At 39.0% G+C, this 17,763-nt stretch overlaps 1 protein-coding gene across 3 annotated transcripts in view; it reads left to right on the top strand.

Annotated features, from left to right (window-relative positions):
- bora (bora aurora kinase A activator) overlaps positions 1 to 17,763 on the top strand; it is a 31,530-nt gene extending 13,767 nt beyond the window's left edge. The window contains exons 7-14 of one of the 3 annotated variants that reach the window (XM_072577981.1): positions 1,563 to 1,619; positions 2,377 to 2,606; positions 4,287 to 4,440; positions 7,988 to 8,529; positions 8,764 to 8,910; positions 9,420 to 9,606; positions 10,760 to 10,840; positions 16,907 to 17,763. In XM_072577981.1, coding sequence (XP_072434082.1) covers positions 1,563 to 1,619; positions 2,377 to 2,606; positions 4,287 to 4,440; positions 7,988 to 8,529; positions 8,764 to 8,910; positions 9,420 to 9,606; positions 10,760 to 10,840; positions 16,907 to 17,022 — 1,514 coding nt within the window. In that variant the 3' untranslated portion in view covers positions 17,023 to 17,763. Of the gene's footprint in view, positions 1 to 1,562; positions 1,620 to 2,376; positions 2,607 to 4,286; positions 4,441 to 7,987; positions 8,530 to 8,763; positions 8,911 to 9,419; positions 9,607 to 10,759; positions 10,845 to 16,906 lie in introns of all 3 variants that reach the window. The other 2 variants (XM_072577984.1, XM_072577983.1) reach the window with 2 other exon arrangements.

Raw genomic sequence — 17,763 nt, 5'->3', positions numbered from 1 at the left:
TAAATTCCAGAGAAAATAGGCCTGATTTGTATAATCTCTCCTCATAACTCCTTAAGTCCATGTATCATGCTTGTAAACTTGAAATTGGTATAACCAAGGATCACTGTAAGATATAATTTTGTTCCTAATATATTGTGTAACTCGATGATTTGGACAAGAGATAGGGCCACATATATATTTTTCCAGCCCAAAAAAGAGTCCATGATCATTACTCTTGTTTCCTATAGCACTGCCGATTTTTAATCCAATCCATCGTTAAAACAATTTAAAAATAATCCCCCTCCCCACACTCTTCTTCAAATCTGTCATCTTCCTTTCTGTAAATATTTTGTTTACTTTTTCCTTGAGAGCCATGAATGGATTTTGCCTCAATTACATTCTGTGACAAAGCCTTCTATGCTCCAACAGCACTCTACATAAAATACATTTCTCCTAACATCCTTTCCTTCTGGTTAAATTGATAACTCTTCTGACACTGACTTAAGAGGCAGAGGCAATGGTCTTTATTCAAACTGTCAAAATCTTTGATAATTTAAAATTGCCTCTTCACCTTTTTTGCTCCATTGTATATTGTCTCATCTCCTCTCTCTTTATTATAACTGTAGTTTCTGTGTTGTATCATTCATTAATCCATGGTATTCAGACTCTTTCTGTTGTGATCTACCCAAAATTTAAAAATGATACTTGAATTTTGCCTTGTGAGATTATTGTCTCATTTCTCTTAAATGTTAAGTTCCTATTTCTCAAACTAAAAACACTCGTTGCTGTATTAACGGCTTTATCTACCTGCACATGATTCATTTGTACTCTTGTTCGGCCATAAGCTTCATTGTCCTTTTCATTAAGCATATTCTCCAATTCTCATTTTGATTTCTAAAATTAATTACCTGTATTTGTCACCATTTTGCTAATTTGACTCTGCACAATTCCTTTCTAAACCTCTACTTTTGTGTTGTCATTTTTTATAGTCATCTAGTTACATGGAGGACATCTCCCTATATTAAGGACAAAATTGGTTCTTACACTGACCCTTGGTTATATCACTTGCAAGTGTTCTCTAATCTAACAGACATAAGTACCAACCTTTCACCTCCTGTAAACAAGGTGCTATCTTTCATCTTTATATGATGTACCTGAATGTTTGTGTTGTGCTACTTATGAAAGTACACAATCATTACATTCCCTTTGGCGCACATTCACTTTTCAAACATCTGTCTTACAGTTGACAAATGTGCCTTTAACAAATTTAATCTATCTATTCTGAATTATCTTTTGAATTTCTAAATACTTAATTGGACCTCAAATTACGGTTCAAACAACTTATACACAACTTATATCAGACTAACTGGTCTGTTATCAGATGGTTTATTCTAACAAAAGCAATATAGTGACAATACTGGCACAGTGAGACAGCTAAAAAAAAAATTCAGAGCTTCTGCTCATATTATATGTTAAACATATTAAATATGTCAATAAAACTGAATGATGCTGTTAATCTAAATATGATCCATACTTTAAGGAGATTTATGTAATAATTTAAATTCTATTTTTTCTGTGTGTAGCAGCTTGTCAGACCGTGTTGTCCTTACCTGTAGACTTTGATCTGGAAAAAATAATAGGTAAGGTATAAAAATTCATGTATTTTTTTTGAAAGTGATCACTCAGACTGACAAAATGTTGAGCTTATGTTTACTTTTATAAGTTGTTTCTGCTGCACTCTCTCGCTCTCTTCCACTCCCTAAAAATAATAATCTGATTTAATTAATTCTTGCCCTATCTTAATTGAGTGATAAGGACAATTTAGAAAAGAACAAAATGTTTGTCCTTTCTAGATCACCTTGTTATGTAGATCCCTTTACCAAAAGGGTTTTTGTGACAATCCCATAGGATGTCATTTGTGACTTAAAGAGCCATTGAGGTCCTGTAGCAGGAGCGGACACTTGATAGGAGGGATTCAAACATTGAGTTTCAGGAAATTTGTGAGGAAACAACACAAACACATTTTGCAAAGGAAAGCAAGATTAGCGATGGGATGATAGTTTCTAAGGGTGGAGGAGTCAGATTGTTATTTTTGAATATTACAACTTTTTAAATATGTTTTATCTCTTAGTTCCCTCATGAACAGATGAGTCTCCCTTTGTGTCTTATGATCTTTAGAAAGAAATCACCAAGATTATGACTAACTATAAGCAGAGCAACAGGAGTTGGGCACAATACTTCCCGTTTTTTTTATTCAATATGATATAATAATAGCTATTTTTGTAGAAAATTCAAAATTCCTACAGTGTGGCCTTATTAGGTTCACTTACACAACATTGCTGAATTTAATGCATTTTGTAAATTTTAATCTTACTGTAAGTTTATTTCTCTGTTCAGGTGAACATTATAAATTGGAAGACCCTGCTGACCAATCTCATGAAAGTTTGAGTGCATCTTCACTTCGGAGAAAGCTGTTTATTGATGGTGAAAGAAGCTACTCTGATAGCTCCTCCCTTCCTTCTCCAGAGGAAAGTCCATGTGGTGGATCTGCTCAGCCTCACGTAAATCTAAGGTCATCAGATTCTTCTCCATTTCGATGCAAAAGCCCAACAAAAACTCCTAGTTCTGTAAGTACTATATATAGCTTTGAATGTCAGTTTTGGGACACGTACAACAGACTATAAGGGCAAAGAGATTGAAGAATGTAGGGTTTCAATGTGTTATTCGGAAGACAGTAAAATGTGATTGTATGCCTCCAGTCTAGTTACCTAATGAGGGAGCAGCACTCTGAATCAACGTGTTGGACAATAACCTGGTGTTGTGTAATTTTTAACTTTGTCCAGTCCTTCACACAATGTTCTGACTTCTATCTTTGGACATTAACTTCTAGAAACACGATTTAAACACAGACTATTTGTGAAAATGCTCTTTCAACAGTCAGTTATAAATCAGCATTGGCAAAATCTTGGCAGTAGTGTGTTGTTTGTATGGCACGCATCTCTGAGATATCGCACGGTCCATAGCAAGCGATTTTGGTGTTAAAACTATTTGTTGATGGCCATTAAAATGAGAAATTCTGATGTATGAATTCATCACAAGGGAACTGTGAAAATGTCGTGCCATTAGCTGGCTTCACTGAATTTGTCTTTTCTGTAGTTAGTTGATGAATGTTCTTAAGTTCATAATATTTTAACATAAAAGCCCATCTTTAAGTGGACCTTGTTTGTAATTGACTCTGACTCTGAAAATAAAATTGTCCTGGCCTGTTGTGTTGTTAACCAGTGGTAGTTGCAGAATGTCTTTCAGGAAAAAGCAAATTTTCTTAAAAAGCAGAGTTTGGTACTGTAATGACAAAATTAAATTCAGTTTCCAGATCTTTGAAGACATGCTTTTGAACACTTGTTTTCACCACCTGATTATTGCTTGCTTCCACCTACTTGGTATACGACATAACAAGAAAATCTGTTTTTGGAGCCAGAATGGGACAGAATCCTCTGGGGAAAAATGTTTCAAGGCATTTTGCATTTAATTAAAAGTTTGCTGTTCCTACGTTTTTCCAATAAAATTCCAAGTTCTTTAAAAATAATTTCACATTGTTCTAAAATCCTGCACTGGAAAGTGCTTTAAGACTGAAGAAAGAATTCTTGAGCAGCTCCTCTGTAAACTGCCCAAGTTCAGAAAACGTTTTCAATTAACAATCTTCCATGTTTTTCTGTGGTTGTGTTTGGAAGCAGGGAGTGGAGCAATGATGGTGGAGAATGAAGATTCTGTATGAATTTTTCTCACACTGACAATGCAAAACCTTCCTTTCAAGGAAGGCAGTTGAGGAGCCTTGCATTTGATCCTGTAGATTAACAAAATTTTAATCATGTCTGCTAATGAGAAAATTCTATTAAACCTGAATGATTACAAATGAAGTTTTTAATATTTTTATTTAATTCTGTCTCTGTGATCTGGTCCAACTAGAAAGGTTTTGAAAGCAAAAGACTAATCATGTGGTTAAATTCTTTCACTATAATAATCCCGAGAAAAGCACACTAGAGTAATACAAGAACAGACATTGCTGGAGAAACTCGATAGACCTGGCAGCATCTGTGGAAAGAAATCTAGGGTCACTGGACCCAAAATGTTGACACTAATTTCTCTTCACAGATGCTGCCAGACTTCCTGATTTTACCCAATTAATTTCTGCTTTTATTTCAGATTTCCAGCGTCTGCAGTTCTTTTCTTTTGTGCACTATACCAATAATTAATTGCAAGCCACACGATACAATGTGGTAATGTAAATCTATCCTTTTTAATCTTAGGGGCAATTTTCATCAAGTCCTATCCGTGATGCTGTAAGAGCGTGCAGTTTAGGGAGCCTAACAAGCCCCATGTTTCCAGGGAAGACCTCACCAAATACTGCATCACCAGCTTTATCTCCGATTGAATCTCAGTTTGACAAAATGCCAGTTTCAGGTTTGAATTTGACATGATTTTGAACTTAGAAATGGTAGTTATTGTATGAATGGGTTGTTTTGAAAGTGTTAAACTTTGAAGCTTTAGAACAGATCTGACCATTGATTTGTAAATGATGGTGTTTATAACTGATGCTAGTCAGTATAATTTTGTAAGTAACTAGTCAGTTTTGTATTTTACAGCTTATGTAGCATAGACCTAGTTGTTATCTATTAGGAGATAGCAATGTCTCTTAACTTGTATTACTCTCATTGACTGATCTTAAGATCATGTAACCTGCCGTTATTATGTAAAAAGTATTGCTTATTCCTCAAGTACATGCCAGTTTCTCTGAAGACCTCTTTTTGGCTAACCCTTCACCGTTTAATACTAGAGATGGAGAGGTCCAGGAAGGGGAGGGAGGTGTCAGAGATGGTCCAGGTAAATTTAAGGTCAGGGTGGAATGTGTTGGTGAAGTTGATGAATTGCTCAACCTCCTTGTGGGTGCACGAGGTGGTGCCAAAGCAGTCATCAATGTAGCGGAGGAAGAGGTGGGGAGTGATGCTGGTGTAATTACAGAAGATGGACTGTTCTACGTAGCTAACAAAAAGACAGGCATAGCTGGGGCCCACAAGGGTGCCCATGGCTACCCCTTTGGTCTGGAGGAAGTAGGAGGATTTCAAGGAGAAATTGTTAAGGGTGAGGACCAGTTAGGCCAAACAGATGAGTGTGTCGGTGGAAGGGTACTGTTGGGGACGTCGGGAGAGGAAGAAACGGAGGGCTTGGAGGCCCTATCATGGCGGATGGAGGTGTAGAGGGACTGGATATCCATGGTGAAGATGAGGCATTGGGGACCGGGGAAACGGACATCTTGGAGGAGGTGGAGGGTGTAGGTGGTGTCTCAAACATGTGTGGGGAGTTCCTGGACTAGGAGAAATAGGACAGTGTCGAGGTAGGTAGAAATGAGTTCAGTGGGGCAGGAGCAGGCTGAGACAATGAGTCGGCCAGGGTGGTCAGGCTTGTGGATCTTGGGAAGGAAGTAGAACCGGGCAGTGCGGGGTTCCCGGACTATGAGGTTTCAAAACTGTGTGGGTGGGAGTTTCCCCGGCCCCCAATGCCTCCTCTTCATGGATATCCAATCCCTCTACACCTCCATCAACCATGACCAGGGCCTCCAAACCCTCCATTTCTTCCTCTCCTGACGTCCCCAACAGTACCCTTCCACCGACACTCTCATCTGTTTGGCCTAACTGGTCCTCCCCCTTAACAATTTCTCCTACGAATCCTTCCACTTTTCCTCCAGACCAAAGGGGTAGCCGTGGGCACCTGTATGGGCCCCAGCTATGCCTGTCTCTGGCTACGTAGAACAGTCCATCTTCCGTAATTACACCAGCACCACTCTCCACCTTTTCCTCCGCTACATTGATGACTACATTGGCGCCACCTCATGCTCCCACGAGGAGGTTGAGCAATTCATCAACTTCACCAACACATTCCACCCTGACCTTAAATTTACCTGGACCATCTCTGACACCTCCCTCCCCTTCCTGGACCCTTCCATCTCCACTAATGACGACAGACTTGACACTGACATTTTTTACAAACCCACCTACTCCCACAGCTACCTGGATTACACCTCTTCCCACCCTACCTCCTGCAAAAATGCCATCCCGTATTCCCAATTCCTCCGCCTCTGCCGTATCTGCTCCCAGGAGGACCAGTTCCACCACAGAACACACCAGATGGCCTCCTTCTTTAGAGACCGCAATTTCCCCTCCCACATGGTTAAAGAGGCCCTCCAATGCATCTTGTCCACATCCCGCACCTCCGCCCTCGGACCCCACCCTTCCAACCGTAACAAGGAGAGAACGCCCCTGGTGCTCACCTTTCACCCTACCAACCTTCGCATAAACCAAATCATCTGCCGACATTTCCGCCACCTCCAAACGGACCCCACCACCAGGGATATATTTACCTCCCCACCACTTTCCGCCTTCCGCAAAAACTGTTCCCTCTGTGACGACCTGGTCAGGTCCATGCCCCCCTACAACCCACCTTCCCGTCCTGGCACCTTCCCCTGCCACTGCAGGAATTGCAAAACCTGCGCCCACACCTCCGCCCTCCCCTCCATCCAAGGCCGTAAAGGAGCCTTCTACATCCAAAGGTTTACCTGCACATCCACCAATATCACTTATTGTATCCGTTGCTCCCGATGCGGTCTCCTCTACATTGGGGAGACTGGACGCCTCCTAGCAGAGCGCTTTAGGGAACATCTCAGGGACACCTGCACCAATCAACCACACCGCCCTATGGCCAAACATTTCAACTCCCCCTCCCACTCTGCCGAGGACATGGAGGTCCTGGGCCTCCTTCACGGCCGCTCCCTCACCAACTGACGCCTGGAGGAAGAACGCCTCATCTTCCGCCTCGGAACACTTCAACCCCAGGGCATCAATGTGGACTTTACCAGTTTCCTCATTTCCCCTTCCCCCACCTCACCCCAGTTCCAAACTTCCAGCTCAGCACTATCCCCATGACTTGTCCTACTTGCCTATCTTCTTTTCCACCTATCCACTCCACACTCCTCTCTGACCTATCACCTTCATCCCCTCCCCCACTCACCCATTGTACTCTATGCTACTTTTCTCCCCACCCCCACCCTCCTCTCATTTATCTCTCCACCCTTCAGGCACTCTGCCTGTATTTCTGATGAAGGGCTTTTGCCCGAAACGTCGATTTTACTGCTCCTTGGATGCTGCCTGAACTGCTGTGCTTTTCCAGCACCACTAGTCCAGAATCTGGTTTCCAGCATCTGCAGTCATTGTTTTTACCCATTTAATACTAGTAAGTCCCATAGACTTATAATAGATGAAAGGTTGGTGGCAGTAAATCTATCCAAAGAAGATCCTTCACAACCCGGTGCCAGCTGTGGGCAACTCCTACATTACACTTGATTTATTTTCTTAAGAAGAGAATTTGAAACCCCAGATTACTTTTTTCCCCTTTTTCTCCCATGCAAGTGAAAACTTTCTCATACTGGACATGGTCCTTTTGCTGATGACTTTGCAGCATAATACTTACTTTTAACAGTAGTTATTTGATACTTCTTAAATGGGCTTGATGTGAGCCAAAGTGCTTTTTGAAAAAAAAGTGGATAAAACCCTTAAAAGCTCATGTGTATACATTCATTATTGAGGCATTAGTTGATTTACAGATATGGCTCTTACCTTCGCTGTAGCATTACAATGACTATTTTGTTGATTCTGCTTGTATATTTACAAGAAAAATAATGCGGAAAGCCTTCGTGACTGATTGGAAACCATAGATTGGAGAATCTGTTTTACAGGTTTATGTTGCTGACTATATTCTTTAAACATTGACCACTTGTTATAATTTGCTACAACTCAAATGTTCCATTTATGCTTTAAGAATCACTTTTCTTTGAATTCACATCTCTCTAATACATAAATAGAATGTTTTTCTCCAATATTCATTAAAGATCTGATAAGTGTTTATTTGAAAAAAGCTGTTCTTTGCATAATCTCTTTTTCTTTCCGCCTTTATGCAGAAGAAAGGAACTTTACTTCCATGTCTCCTGTTGCTCATGCTGCAGCTATTTTAGATGGGAATTTTGACCACTGTACAGAATCACCTTTCATAGAAGGATGTTCACCAATTAAAATGTGTCCACCTATGAATCCCAGACTTCACAGTGATCCTTGTCACATTTCTCCTCAAACGTTAACTCTTCAGCAAGAACACAAAAGTGAGGAGAGAACCCATTCTCCAGCACAAGAAATAGATGCAGAAGTGTTCTCTTTACATCTGGGAGCAGAAAATAAGACAAATTGCATTACGTGTCTCAATCTCTCAGAAGTCAATGAGAATATTTTAGTGCTTCGAGATGAGAATGAGGATCATACTGTTGATATGGCTGACCTAGGTGCACCTGAAAGTGATGATAACAGTTGGGTAAAAGAATCAGAAAGCAATATTAGTATTCCAAGGACCAGCTCAACTGGAATTGCTTTTAATGTGGATAGCCCTCACATGTATATGTCACCTCTTGCAGAAAGCAGTGCTATTCCTTCTGAGAGCATTAGTATGCAGGTAAGGATTATGTTTAGAGCAGTTACATTTAAATTACCACTCCAATTGATTCTGAAGCAATCAATAAAAATAGTTTAGTTTTGCAATTTTTGGCTAAATAAAATTGCTTCCGATTGTATGTGTAAAAATAATATGGTTAGATATGCATTGCCAATATTGAATTCTCATTCTGAATGTTAATGTATGTGCCATGCTTTTAACATTGTTTTATTGATTTTCTTTTTAAATTAATAGGCTGATAGTGGATATAATACACAAACCACTTCTGCATATAGCTTAATGGATGCCATTGGAACAGATAGCCAGCTTGGTAAAGAGCATTTGGAACTACAATCTCTAGTTGGAACTGTACCTCCAAATAAGCTTAATCTAAAATCTAAGGTAATGCTCCTGCATCTGTATTCTGTTTATGAAACAAATCCATGTAACTAAATGAAAATGCTCAGTTTGGTTAGATGTAGAATTGAATGGTCAAAATACTGTACAGATCATACATGCCAAACCATATGATTAAAATTTAATTAAGAAGGCAAAATATTGAAAATGAACTTAATTATTTTACTTCTGTGCTGTGGTTTTAGCTAAGAATTATTCGAGCGAACTTGCATTTCTGTTCTCAAATCTGTGGGCAACACTTTTACTTTTAAGAATGATTGTGACTAAATTTAGTGGAGATGTGAGGAGGAGGGACAATATTTAATGAAGGTCAGTGTTGGAGAAATTTAGTTAATTATATTTGTTTGATATTTTAGTCCAGTACTACTTTGGACTCATTGGCCACCTCACCAATTAGATTTGTAACATTTTAATTTTTGAATTGACAAAAAATTTGTTCTAATTAGAATTAGCTTTTTTTGTGAGAAAAATCATATGCATTTCTTTAATTCCAGGATGTCCTTTGCTCTGAATGTAAAGAGAACAAAGAAATTATGAGATTGAATCCAGCTGCTAATTCAAAACCCTTTCATATCAGTAGGCTGCATTATGCACATGATGTGGTGCTAAGCCAGAACATTTACCTGAATACTTGGAAAAACCCTTGTGAACAAACGCTGAATAGAATTTTTGAAAAGAATGGTATGGAATCTTGACGGAAGTCATCTTTAATAGTTTAATTTGTAAAGAGAGTATGGAATTGCAAAGTGCTCAGGTATAATAAGTAAGAACTGGTTAAAGATGATGTCATTTAGCAACTAGGGATGTTATACTGCACTCTGCACTTTGGGATGATATGCTTCTGGTCACCTTCACAAATAATGATTTATGCCGATCTGGAATTGTTGTTGCAAATGACCGGGCATGTGAACTCTCCAATTATAGACTCAAAGTTTAAACTTTAGTGCCATGGCCTGTGATATAGCGTGAAACATAAACATTTACTCTTTCTAACTTTATAAGGATGTTTCTTTTAAAATGGAGAAGGAGGTAAGTCTTTTTTTTTCCCAAATTCAATATTATAATAAGAGTCTGCCTGATAAAGTTATAAATCTGGCATATATTGTGAAAATTTCAGCACAAAAGGTAGCCATTTGATCAGTCATGTTGTTGCTAACTCTAGCTCCACATCAAAAACACCTGGTCTAATCTTTTCTGTTCTTTTTCAAAGACCCTTGATACTATTCATATTTATATAATTTTGTCTTAAATGCTGTGACTGACGTGGTTTTTGTATTAAAATATGTAATATTCTAATAACCCTTTATTTGGAAAATATTATTTTAAGCACTTTGAATTGAGATAGAATTATTTAATGATACCATAGTGAAGGTGTCCACCGTGATCAGCAACCACAATATGATTGAATTTTGCATTTAGTTCAGAGGGGGAAGTGGGTCTGAGGTGATAATTGTTATAAACTTAAGTGAGGGCATGAAAGCAGAGCTGTCTAAAGTGAGTTGCTACATTAGGTTAAAGAATAAAGATGAAGTTGTGGGGATATTTCAGAATACCCAGAATAAATACATTCCAAAGAGTAATTTTTTTTTTAAAATGCAAGGGACAAATCCACAACCATGGTTGAGTAAGAATGTTAAAGATAACATCAAACAAGCAGTTAATTATAATGATTAATATTACAGGTGGCAACTGAAACAAAAATGATCAGCAAAAATGATCAGAATATAAAAGCAAATAATGGTGAAAGAAGTAACAAGGATGGAAAAATTAGAGTGCAAGAAAGAGTCATCCAAAAGTAAAGCAGACTGTAAAAGGTTCTATAATTTCTTTTTAGAAAGTCAAGCAAGTATTAGTCCTATAGAAAATAAGTGTGGAGAATTGATAATGGAAAATGAAGAAACAGCAGAGGAATCAAGTAGGTAATTTCCATCAGTCTTTACTATAGAGAATATAAGTAATATCCCAAAAGGAGCAATAAATCAGAAAATGGAAGAGTGAGAGAGGAGTGTTGAAAAAACTTGCAATCACCAGAGAAGTGGTACTGAGTAAGTTGTAATAACGGTCAAGTGCTTGGTTCCTAATGGACTACATAATTACAGCTGAATTTCAGAGGCGAAACTGACAGAGGGAATCCAGCATTCCTTATCCCTACCAGCCTTCCCTTTCACCCTGACAGGAATATACTTTCTCTGGATTCTCATTATCTCATTTCTGAAGGCTTCCCATTTTCCAGCCGTCCCTTTACCTGCAAACATCTGCCCCCCCCATCAGCTTTGTAAAGTTCTTGCCCAATACCGTCAAAATTGGCCTTTTTCTAACTTAGACCAGATCCAAAAGTTGAAGTTCTATCCTTTTCCATCACTATTTTAAATCTTATAGAATTATGGTCACTGGTCCCAAAGTGCTCCCCCACTGACACCTCAGTCACCTTCCCTGCCTTATTTCCCAAGAGTAGGTCAAGTTTTGCACCTTCTCTAGTCGGTACATCCACATACGGAATCAGAAAATTTTCTTGTACACACTTGACAAATTCCTCTCCACCTAAACCCTTAACACTATGGCAGTCCCAGTCTATGTTTGGAAAGTTAAAATCCCCTAACCTAACCACCCTAATAATCTTACAGATAGCTGAGATCTCCTTATAAGTTTGTTCTCAATTTCCCTCTGACTATTGGGGTCTATAATACAATCCCAGTAAGGTGATCATCCCTTTCCTATTTCTCAGTTCCACCCAAATAACTTCCCTGGATGTATTTCTGGGAATATTCTCCCTCAGCACAGCTGTAATGCTATCCCTTATTAAAAACTTCACTCCCCCTCCTCTCTTGCCTCCCTTTCTGTCCTTCCTGTAGCATTTGCATTCTGGAACATTAAGCTGCCAGTCCTGTCCATCCCTGAGCCATGTTTCTGTAATTTCTATGAGTTCATCTGTCTACCCTGTTAGGCAGGCCCCTTGCATTGAAATAAAAGCAGTTTAATTTATTAGTCCTACCTTGTCCCTGCCTGCCCTGACTGTTTGACTCACTTCTGTTCTCAACTGTATCAGTCTCAGATTGATCTCTTTCCTCACTATCTCCATGGGTCCCACTTGCCCACCTTACTAGGTTAAATCCTCCCGAACAGCTCTAGCAAATTCCCCTACCAGTATATCAATCCCCTTCCAATTTAGGTGCAATCCGTCCTTCTTGTACAGGTCACTTCTACCACAAAAGAGATTCCAATGATCCAAAAATGTGAATCCTTCTCCCAGATACCAGTTCCTCAGCCATGCATTCATATACTCTATCCTCCCATTCCTGCCCTCACGAGCTCGTTGCACTGGGAGTAATACAGATGTTACTACTCTTGAGGACCTCCTTTTTTAAATTCCTAACTCACTCTGTAATCTCCCTTTAGAATCTCAACCTTTTCTTTTCCTATGTCTTTGTTTCTATTGTGGAGAATGATCTCTTGCTGGTCCCTCTTCCCCCTTGAAAACATTCTGCACCCTCTCTGAAACATCCTTGATCCTGGCACCAGGGAAGCAACATATCATTCTGACTTTTTGTTGCTGGCCACAGAAAGGTCTGTCTGTACCTCTGACTAGAGAATCCCCTAACACAATTGATCCTTGGTATCAAGACGACATTTGATAGATTATGGCATTAAGGAGCCCTAGCAAAACTTCAGTCAGTAGTTGGTTGGAGGTATACCTGGCACATAGAAAGGTGGTTGTGGTTGTAGCAGCATCTTGTACCTCGGACATTTCTACAGGAGTTCAGGGTCATGTCAGAGGCTCAACTACCTTGAACTGCTTCATCAGTGACCGTTCCTCTATCATAAGGTCAGCAGTGGGGGTATGTTCACAGCAATTGTACAACGCTGAATGCCTTTTGCAAATCCATAAATACTAAAGCAGTCTATGTGTAAATGCATGAAACATTAATGATATCCAAGTTTGGTCTGATAAGTGATAAATAACATTTCTGCTACACAAATGCCAGGCAATGATCATCTCTAACTATCACCCCTTGACATTAAATGGTGTTTCCATTACTGAGATATTTTGTATCATTGATAGTCACAGGTGAGGTGTAGAAGACTGGAAGTTGGCTAACGTGGTACCACTGTTTAAGGAGGGTAATAAAGACAAGCCAGGGAACTATAGACCAGTGAGCCTGATGTCGGTGGTGGGCAAATTGTTGGAGGGAATCCTGATGGACAGGATGTACATGTATTTGGAAAGGCAAGGACTGATTAGGGATAGTCAACATGGCTTTCTGCATGGGAAACCATGGCTCACAAACTTGATTGAGTTTTTTGAAGAAGTAACAAAGAGGATTGATGAGGACAGAGCAGAAGATGTGATCTATATGGACTTCGATAAGGTGTCTGACAAGATTCCCCAAGGGAGACTGGTTAGCAAGGTTAGATCTCACGGAATAAAGGGAGAACTAGCCATTTGGATACAGAACTGGCTCAAAGGTAGAAGACAGAGGGTGGGAGTGGAGAGTTGTTTTTTAGACTGTAGGCCTGTGACCAGTGGAGTGCCACAAGGATCAGTGCTGGGTCCTCTTTTTTTTTTGTCATTTATATAAATGATTTGGATGTAAGCATAAGCGGTACCGTTAGTAAATTTGCAGATAACCCCAAAATTGGAGGTGTAGTGGACAGCAAAGAAGGTTACCTCAGATTACAGCAGGATCTTTATCAGATGGGCCAATGGAATGAGAAGTGGCAGATGGAGTTTAATTCAGATAAATGCGAGGTGCTGCATTTTGGGAAAGCAAGACTTGTACACTTAATGGTAAGGTCCGAGAGAGTGTTGCTTAACAAAGAGACCTTGGAGTGCAGGTTCATAGCTCTTTAAAAGTGGAGTCACAGGTTGATAGGATAGTGAAGGAGGAGTTTGGTATGCTTTCTTTTATTGGTCAGAGTATTGAGTACAGGAGTTGGGAGGTCATGTTGCAGCTACACAGGACATTAGTTAGGCCACTGTTGGAATATTGCGTGCAATTCTGGTCTCTTTCCTCTCAGAAAGATGTTGTGAAACTTGAAAGGGTTCAGAAAAGATTTACAAGAATGTTGCCAGGGTTGGAGGATCTGAGATATGGGGAGAGGCTGAAGAGGCTGGAGCTGTTTTCCCTGGAGCAGAGGCTGAGGAGTGACCTTGTGGAGGTTCACAAAATCATGAGGGACATGGATAGGATAAATAGACAAAGTCTTTTCCCTGGGGTTGGGGAGTCCAGAACTAGAGGGCATAGGGTTAGGGTGAGGGGGGGAAAGATATAAAAGGGACATAAGGGGCAATATTTTCATACAGAGGGTGATATGTGTGTGGAATAAGCTGCCAGAGGAAGAGATGGAGGCTGGTACAATTGCAACGTTTAAAAGGCATTTGGATGGGTATGTGAATAGGATGGGTTTGGAGGGATATAAGCCAGGTGTTGACAGGTGGGACTAGATTGGGTTGGGATATCTGGACGGGTTGGACTGAAGTGTCTGTTTCCATGCTGTACATCTTGAAGACTCTAATCAACATCCTGGAGTTAGATCAAATATTGACCAGACACTGACCTGCTCATGCAATCACAAGATTCATATGGCTAGTCAAGTTCAGAGGCTAGGAATCCTGCCGTAAGTAAGTAACTTCCACCTCCCTTAGCCTATCCACCTCCACAAGAAATGAGTCAGGAATATAATAGAATAGTCCCCAGTTGAGTGGGTAAATGCAGCTCCAACAACACTTCAGAAGCTTGACACTATCCAGGACAAAGCAGTTTGCTTGATTGGTACAACATCTACAAACACACATTGTCTGCACCACTGATGCTCAGTAGCAGCAGTGTGTACTGTCTGTAGGATATACTTCAGAAATCCACCAAGGTTTCTTAGTACCTTTTGAATTGACGATTGTTACCATCTCAAAGGACCAGGAAAGCACATACATGTAAACACCTCCAGCTGCAAATTCCCTTTCAAAGCACTCACCATCCTGACCTTGGAAATATTTTGTTGTTTCTTCAATGTCACTGGGACAAACTCCCAGAACTCCCTTATTATTGGCATTATCTACACCAAATGGATTTCTGCTGTTCAAGATGCCAGCTTCCCACCACTTCAAGGGCAACTGAGGATAGGCGATAAATACTGGCCTGGCCTGTGATGCCCACATACCATGAATTAATCAAAATAAACCTCTGGTATTCTAAGTGGCTTGTGAGATAGTAATGCATTTATTTTAATTTTCCTAAACAGGAGATACAAAGCAGGAAACAAGACGCCCAGTAACTAAGCATCTGTCATAGCTTCTAACATTTTCCTTACTATTAAAGAAGTTTTAGCAGTACACGTCAGTCAGTCCAAGGTTATTATTCAGCAGTAACATGATTTTATGAAAGGAAAATTTATGTTTAATCGTTCTTTGAAGAATGAATATTCACAATCTATGAAGGAGAACTAAAGTGGCATTTTATAAAGTACCACCTCAATGATTATTATGGAAAGTAAAAGGTCATTGTGTGGGAGTAGCATTTTAGGATGTATAAATGATTAGCTGATTAACAGGAAACAGTAGATATAAATGGTCTTTGTCTGGTGTGAAGGATGTAATAAGTGGCATGTCACAGACACTGGGACCTCAAGTCTTTAAATTTTAGATTAATGACTTGGATGATGGAGTGAAAGGTGGGGTTGTCAAATTTACTGATCAGCAAAGATAGGTAAGAAAATAAGACGTGTAGATGACAGAGGCCACAAATGATATGGATAGGTTAAGTGAGTGGGCAAAGATATGACAAATGAAATATAATTTGGAAATATGAAATTGTCTGTGTTTTGGTAGGATGTGTTGAAAGTATACAATCTAAATGGTGATACACTCACCGAATGCAATTCATGCAGTGTATGTTTGCATCTATATTCTTTGCATTAGTGGCCTTATGCACAATATGCATTTTCTTGAACCTAATTTAACCAGAAATAAAAATTGTGGGAAAAGCTTCGCAGGAGCTCAGCATCTGTAGAGAAATCAGAGTGAACATTTTGAATTGAGTGACCCTTCCTCAGATCTGATGGTAGCTAGGATCCTAAACATTAACTCTGATTTCTTTCCAGACACTGCCAGACGTGCTGAGGTTTTCCAGCAATTTCTGTTTTTGTTTCTGATTTACAGCATCTGCAGTTCATTTGATTTTTTTTTAACCAGAGATAGATTTTCTGAAATATACAAATGTTTTAGGGTAAATTGGGGTAAAATTTCTTTATCGATGCTAAATAATTGTAAACCAATTCACTTGAATTTTTCCAAATCTTTTTCTGTTTTCAGCAAATGGGTCAAACTGTTATTGTTTTTCATATTGAACTTTAATGTTTACTACATGCAATGAAAACAAATAATTTTATAGATTATTTGATCAGAGATACCTGGGGGATTAGCAGTGCTTATGGCATGTCAGATGTGGGGGATGTAGATCAGAGTGTAGGGAATGGGAGGCTGGCCAGAAGAACATTAGACACTTTCATTTGATTATTCTGAAGTCTGTGGTAAATGCAGTCAAACAGATGTGCTTAGTCTTGGTAATTTCTTTTTGATTAGCTTGTTTGGACATGTAATGACACATTTCCAAGGCAGCTGGGACTTGAACCTAGACCTTCTGGCTTAGCCATACAAATTCCTCCTCAGAGGAGTCTCTATTCGAAGTTTACAAAATTGGAAGATTTGTTTGGAGGTTGACAGCTATTGTAGTCCAGACCAGTTAGCACAAAGTTTGCAGCAGTGACCTTTGATTAATACTGACCTTGCTGAAAGTGCACAATTAGAGAACAGGATCAGGTTAAATTCACAATTAAAGGCCACTTGAGGTGGAGGGTAGAATAAAATCTGAAATAAGTTATTGCTTACATAATAGGGTGAGGGATGGAATTTGTTTTAAAATTGGAAGTTTGGAGGGATTTAAGGTAGTGCATGTCACTTTCCTCTAACTTTGTTCTTTCCTTACAGGAAAATATTCTCCATCCAGACTACGTGATGAGAAATTATGTTTCACAAAACAACCCCTTGAAATGACTTTGGAGGAACCTGAGCCCATCACTGATAACCCTATGTCTATGTTTTAACTGAGTCATGACTGAAAAGTACATTATTATAATCAGTATTCTTTGTTAAATTTAGAAGGATTTAAAATGAATTTATAAATGCTACAATTGGTCTGATTTTACTAATAACCTGAAAATGTCTGAAGTGCAATTCGAACGACTGGCGCACTTCTAAAAAAAAATTGCATGTAATCAAAAAGAGGCTATTTATAAAGTACCTGAATTTACTGATCAATTATTTGTAAAATCATGCATTTAAAGCAACAGCTTTAGTCTATGCATTTTTTCCCACTTAAATTTACACAGACAAGTATGACTATTGGGGATTTTTGCTTATCAAGCGTGTCGTTATGGCCAGGTATATGGTATATCATTTTATTAGGAAGAAAATATATTTAAAGAACTTTTTCAACAAAATCTAAAATCAATGGCCATTCACCATCCCTTCAATGACTTGTCACTTGGCTTTATGAATAGGAACATCTAAATTAGGACCTTGGCACTCCAAGAATTGTCAAATGAGCTTGGATGCACAGAGAGGCTGGTACAATCAAGTTTAAATTTGACATTAAAAATATACTCTTAATATTCTGTTTTTAAAAAAATGCTCTGATTCCTCTGAATCAAATATTTTTATTAAATGGCAAGAAAAATCTTATGTTTACATTTTAGACCTAAATGTTTAAGTGGTCTACTAGCAATATTTTGTGGAATTACATGTGCCTTTTTAAAAATCAGTATTTAATAAAAACAAGTGTCTAA

The sequence above is a fragment of the Chiloscyllium punctatum genome, chromosome 9, assembly GCF_047496795.1.
Source record: "Chiloscyllium punctatum isolate Juve2018m chromosome 9, sChiPun1.3, whole genome shotgun sequence".
Classification (NCBI taxonomy): domain Eukaryota; kingdom Metazoa; phylum Chordata; class Chondrichthyes; order Orectolobiformes; family Hemiscylliidae; genus Chiloscyllium; species Chiloscyllium punctatum.
The sequence above is the reverse complement of the archived record's forward strand: the minus strand, read 5'-3'. Positions and strand labels throughout refer to the sequence as shown.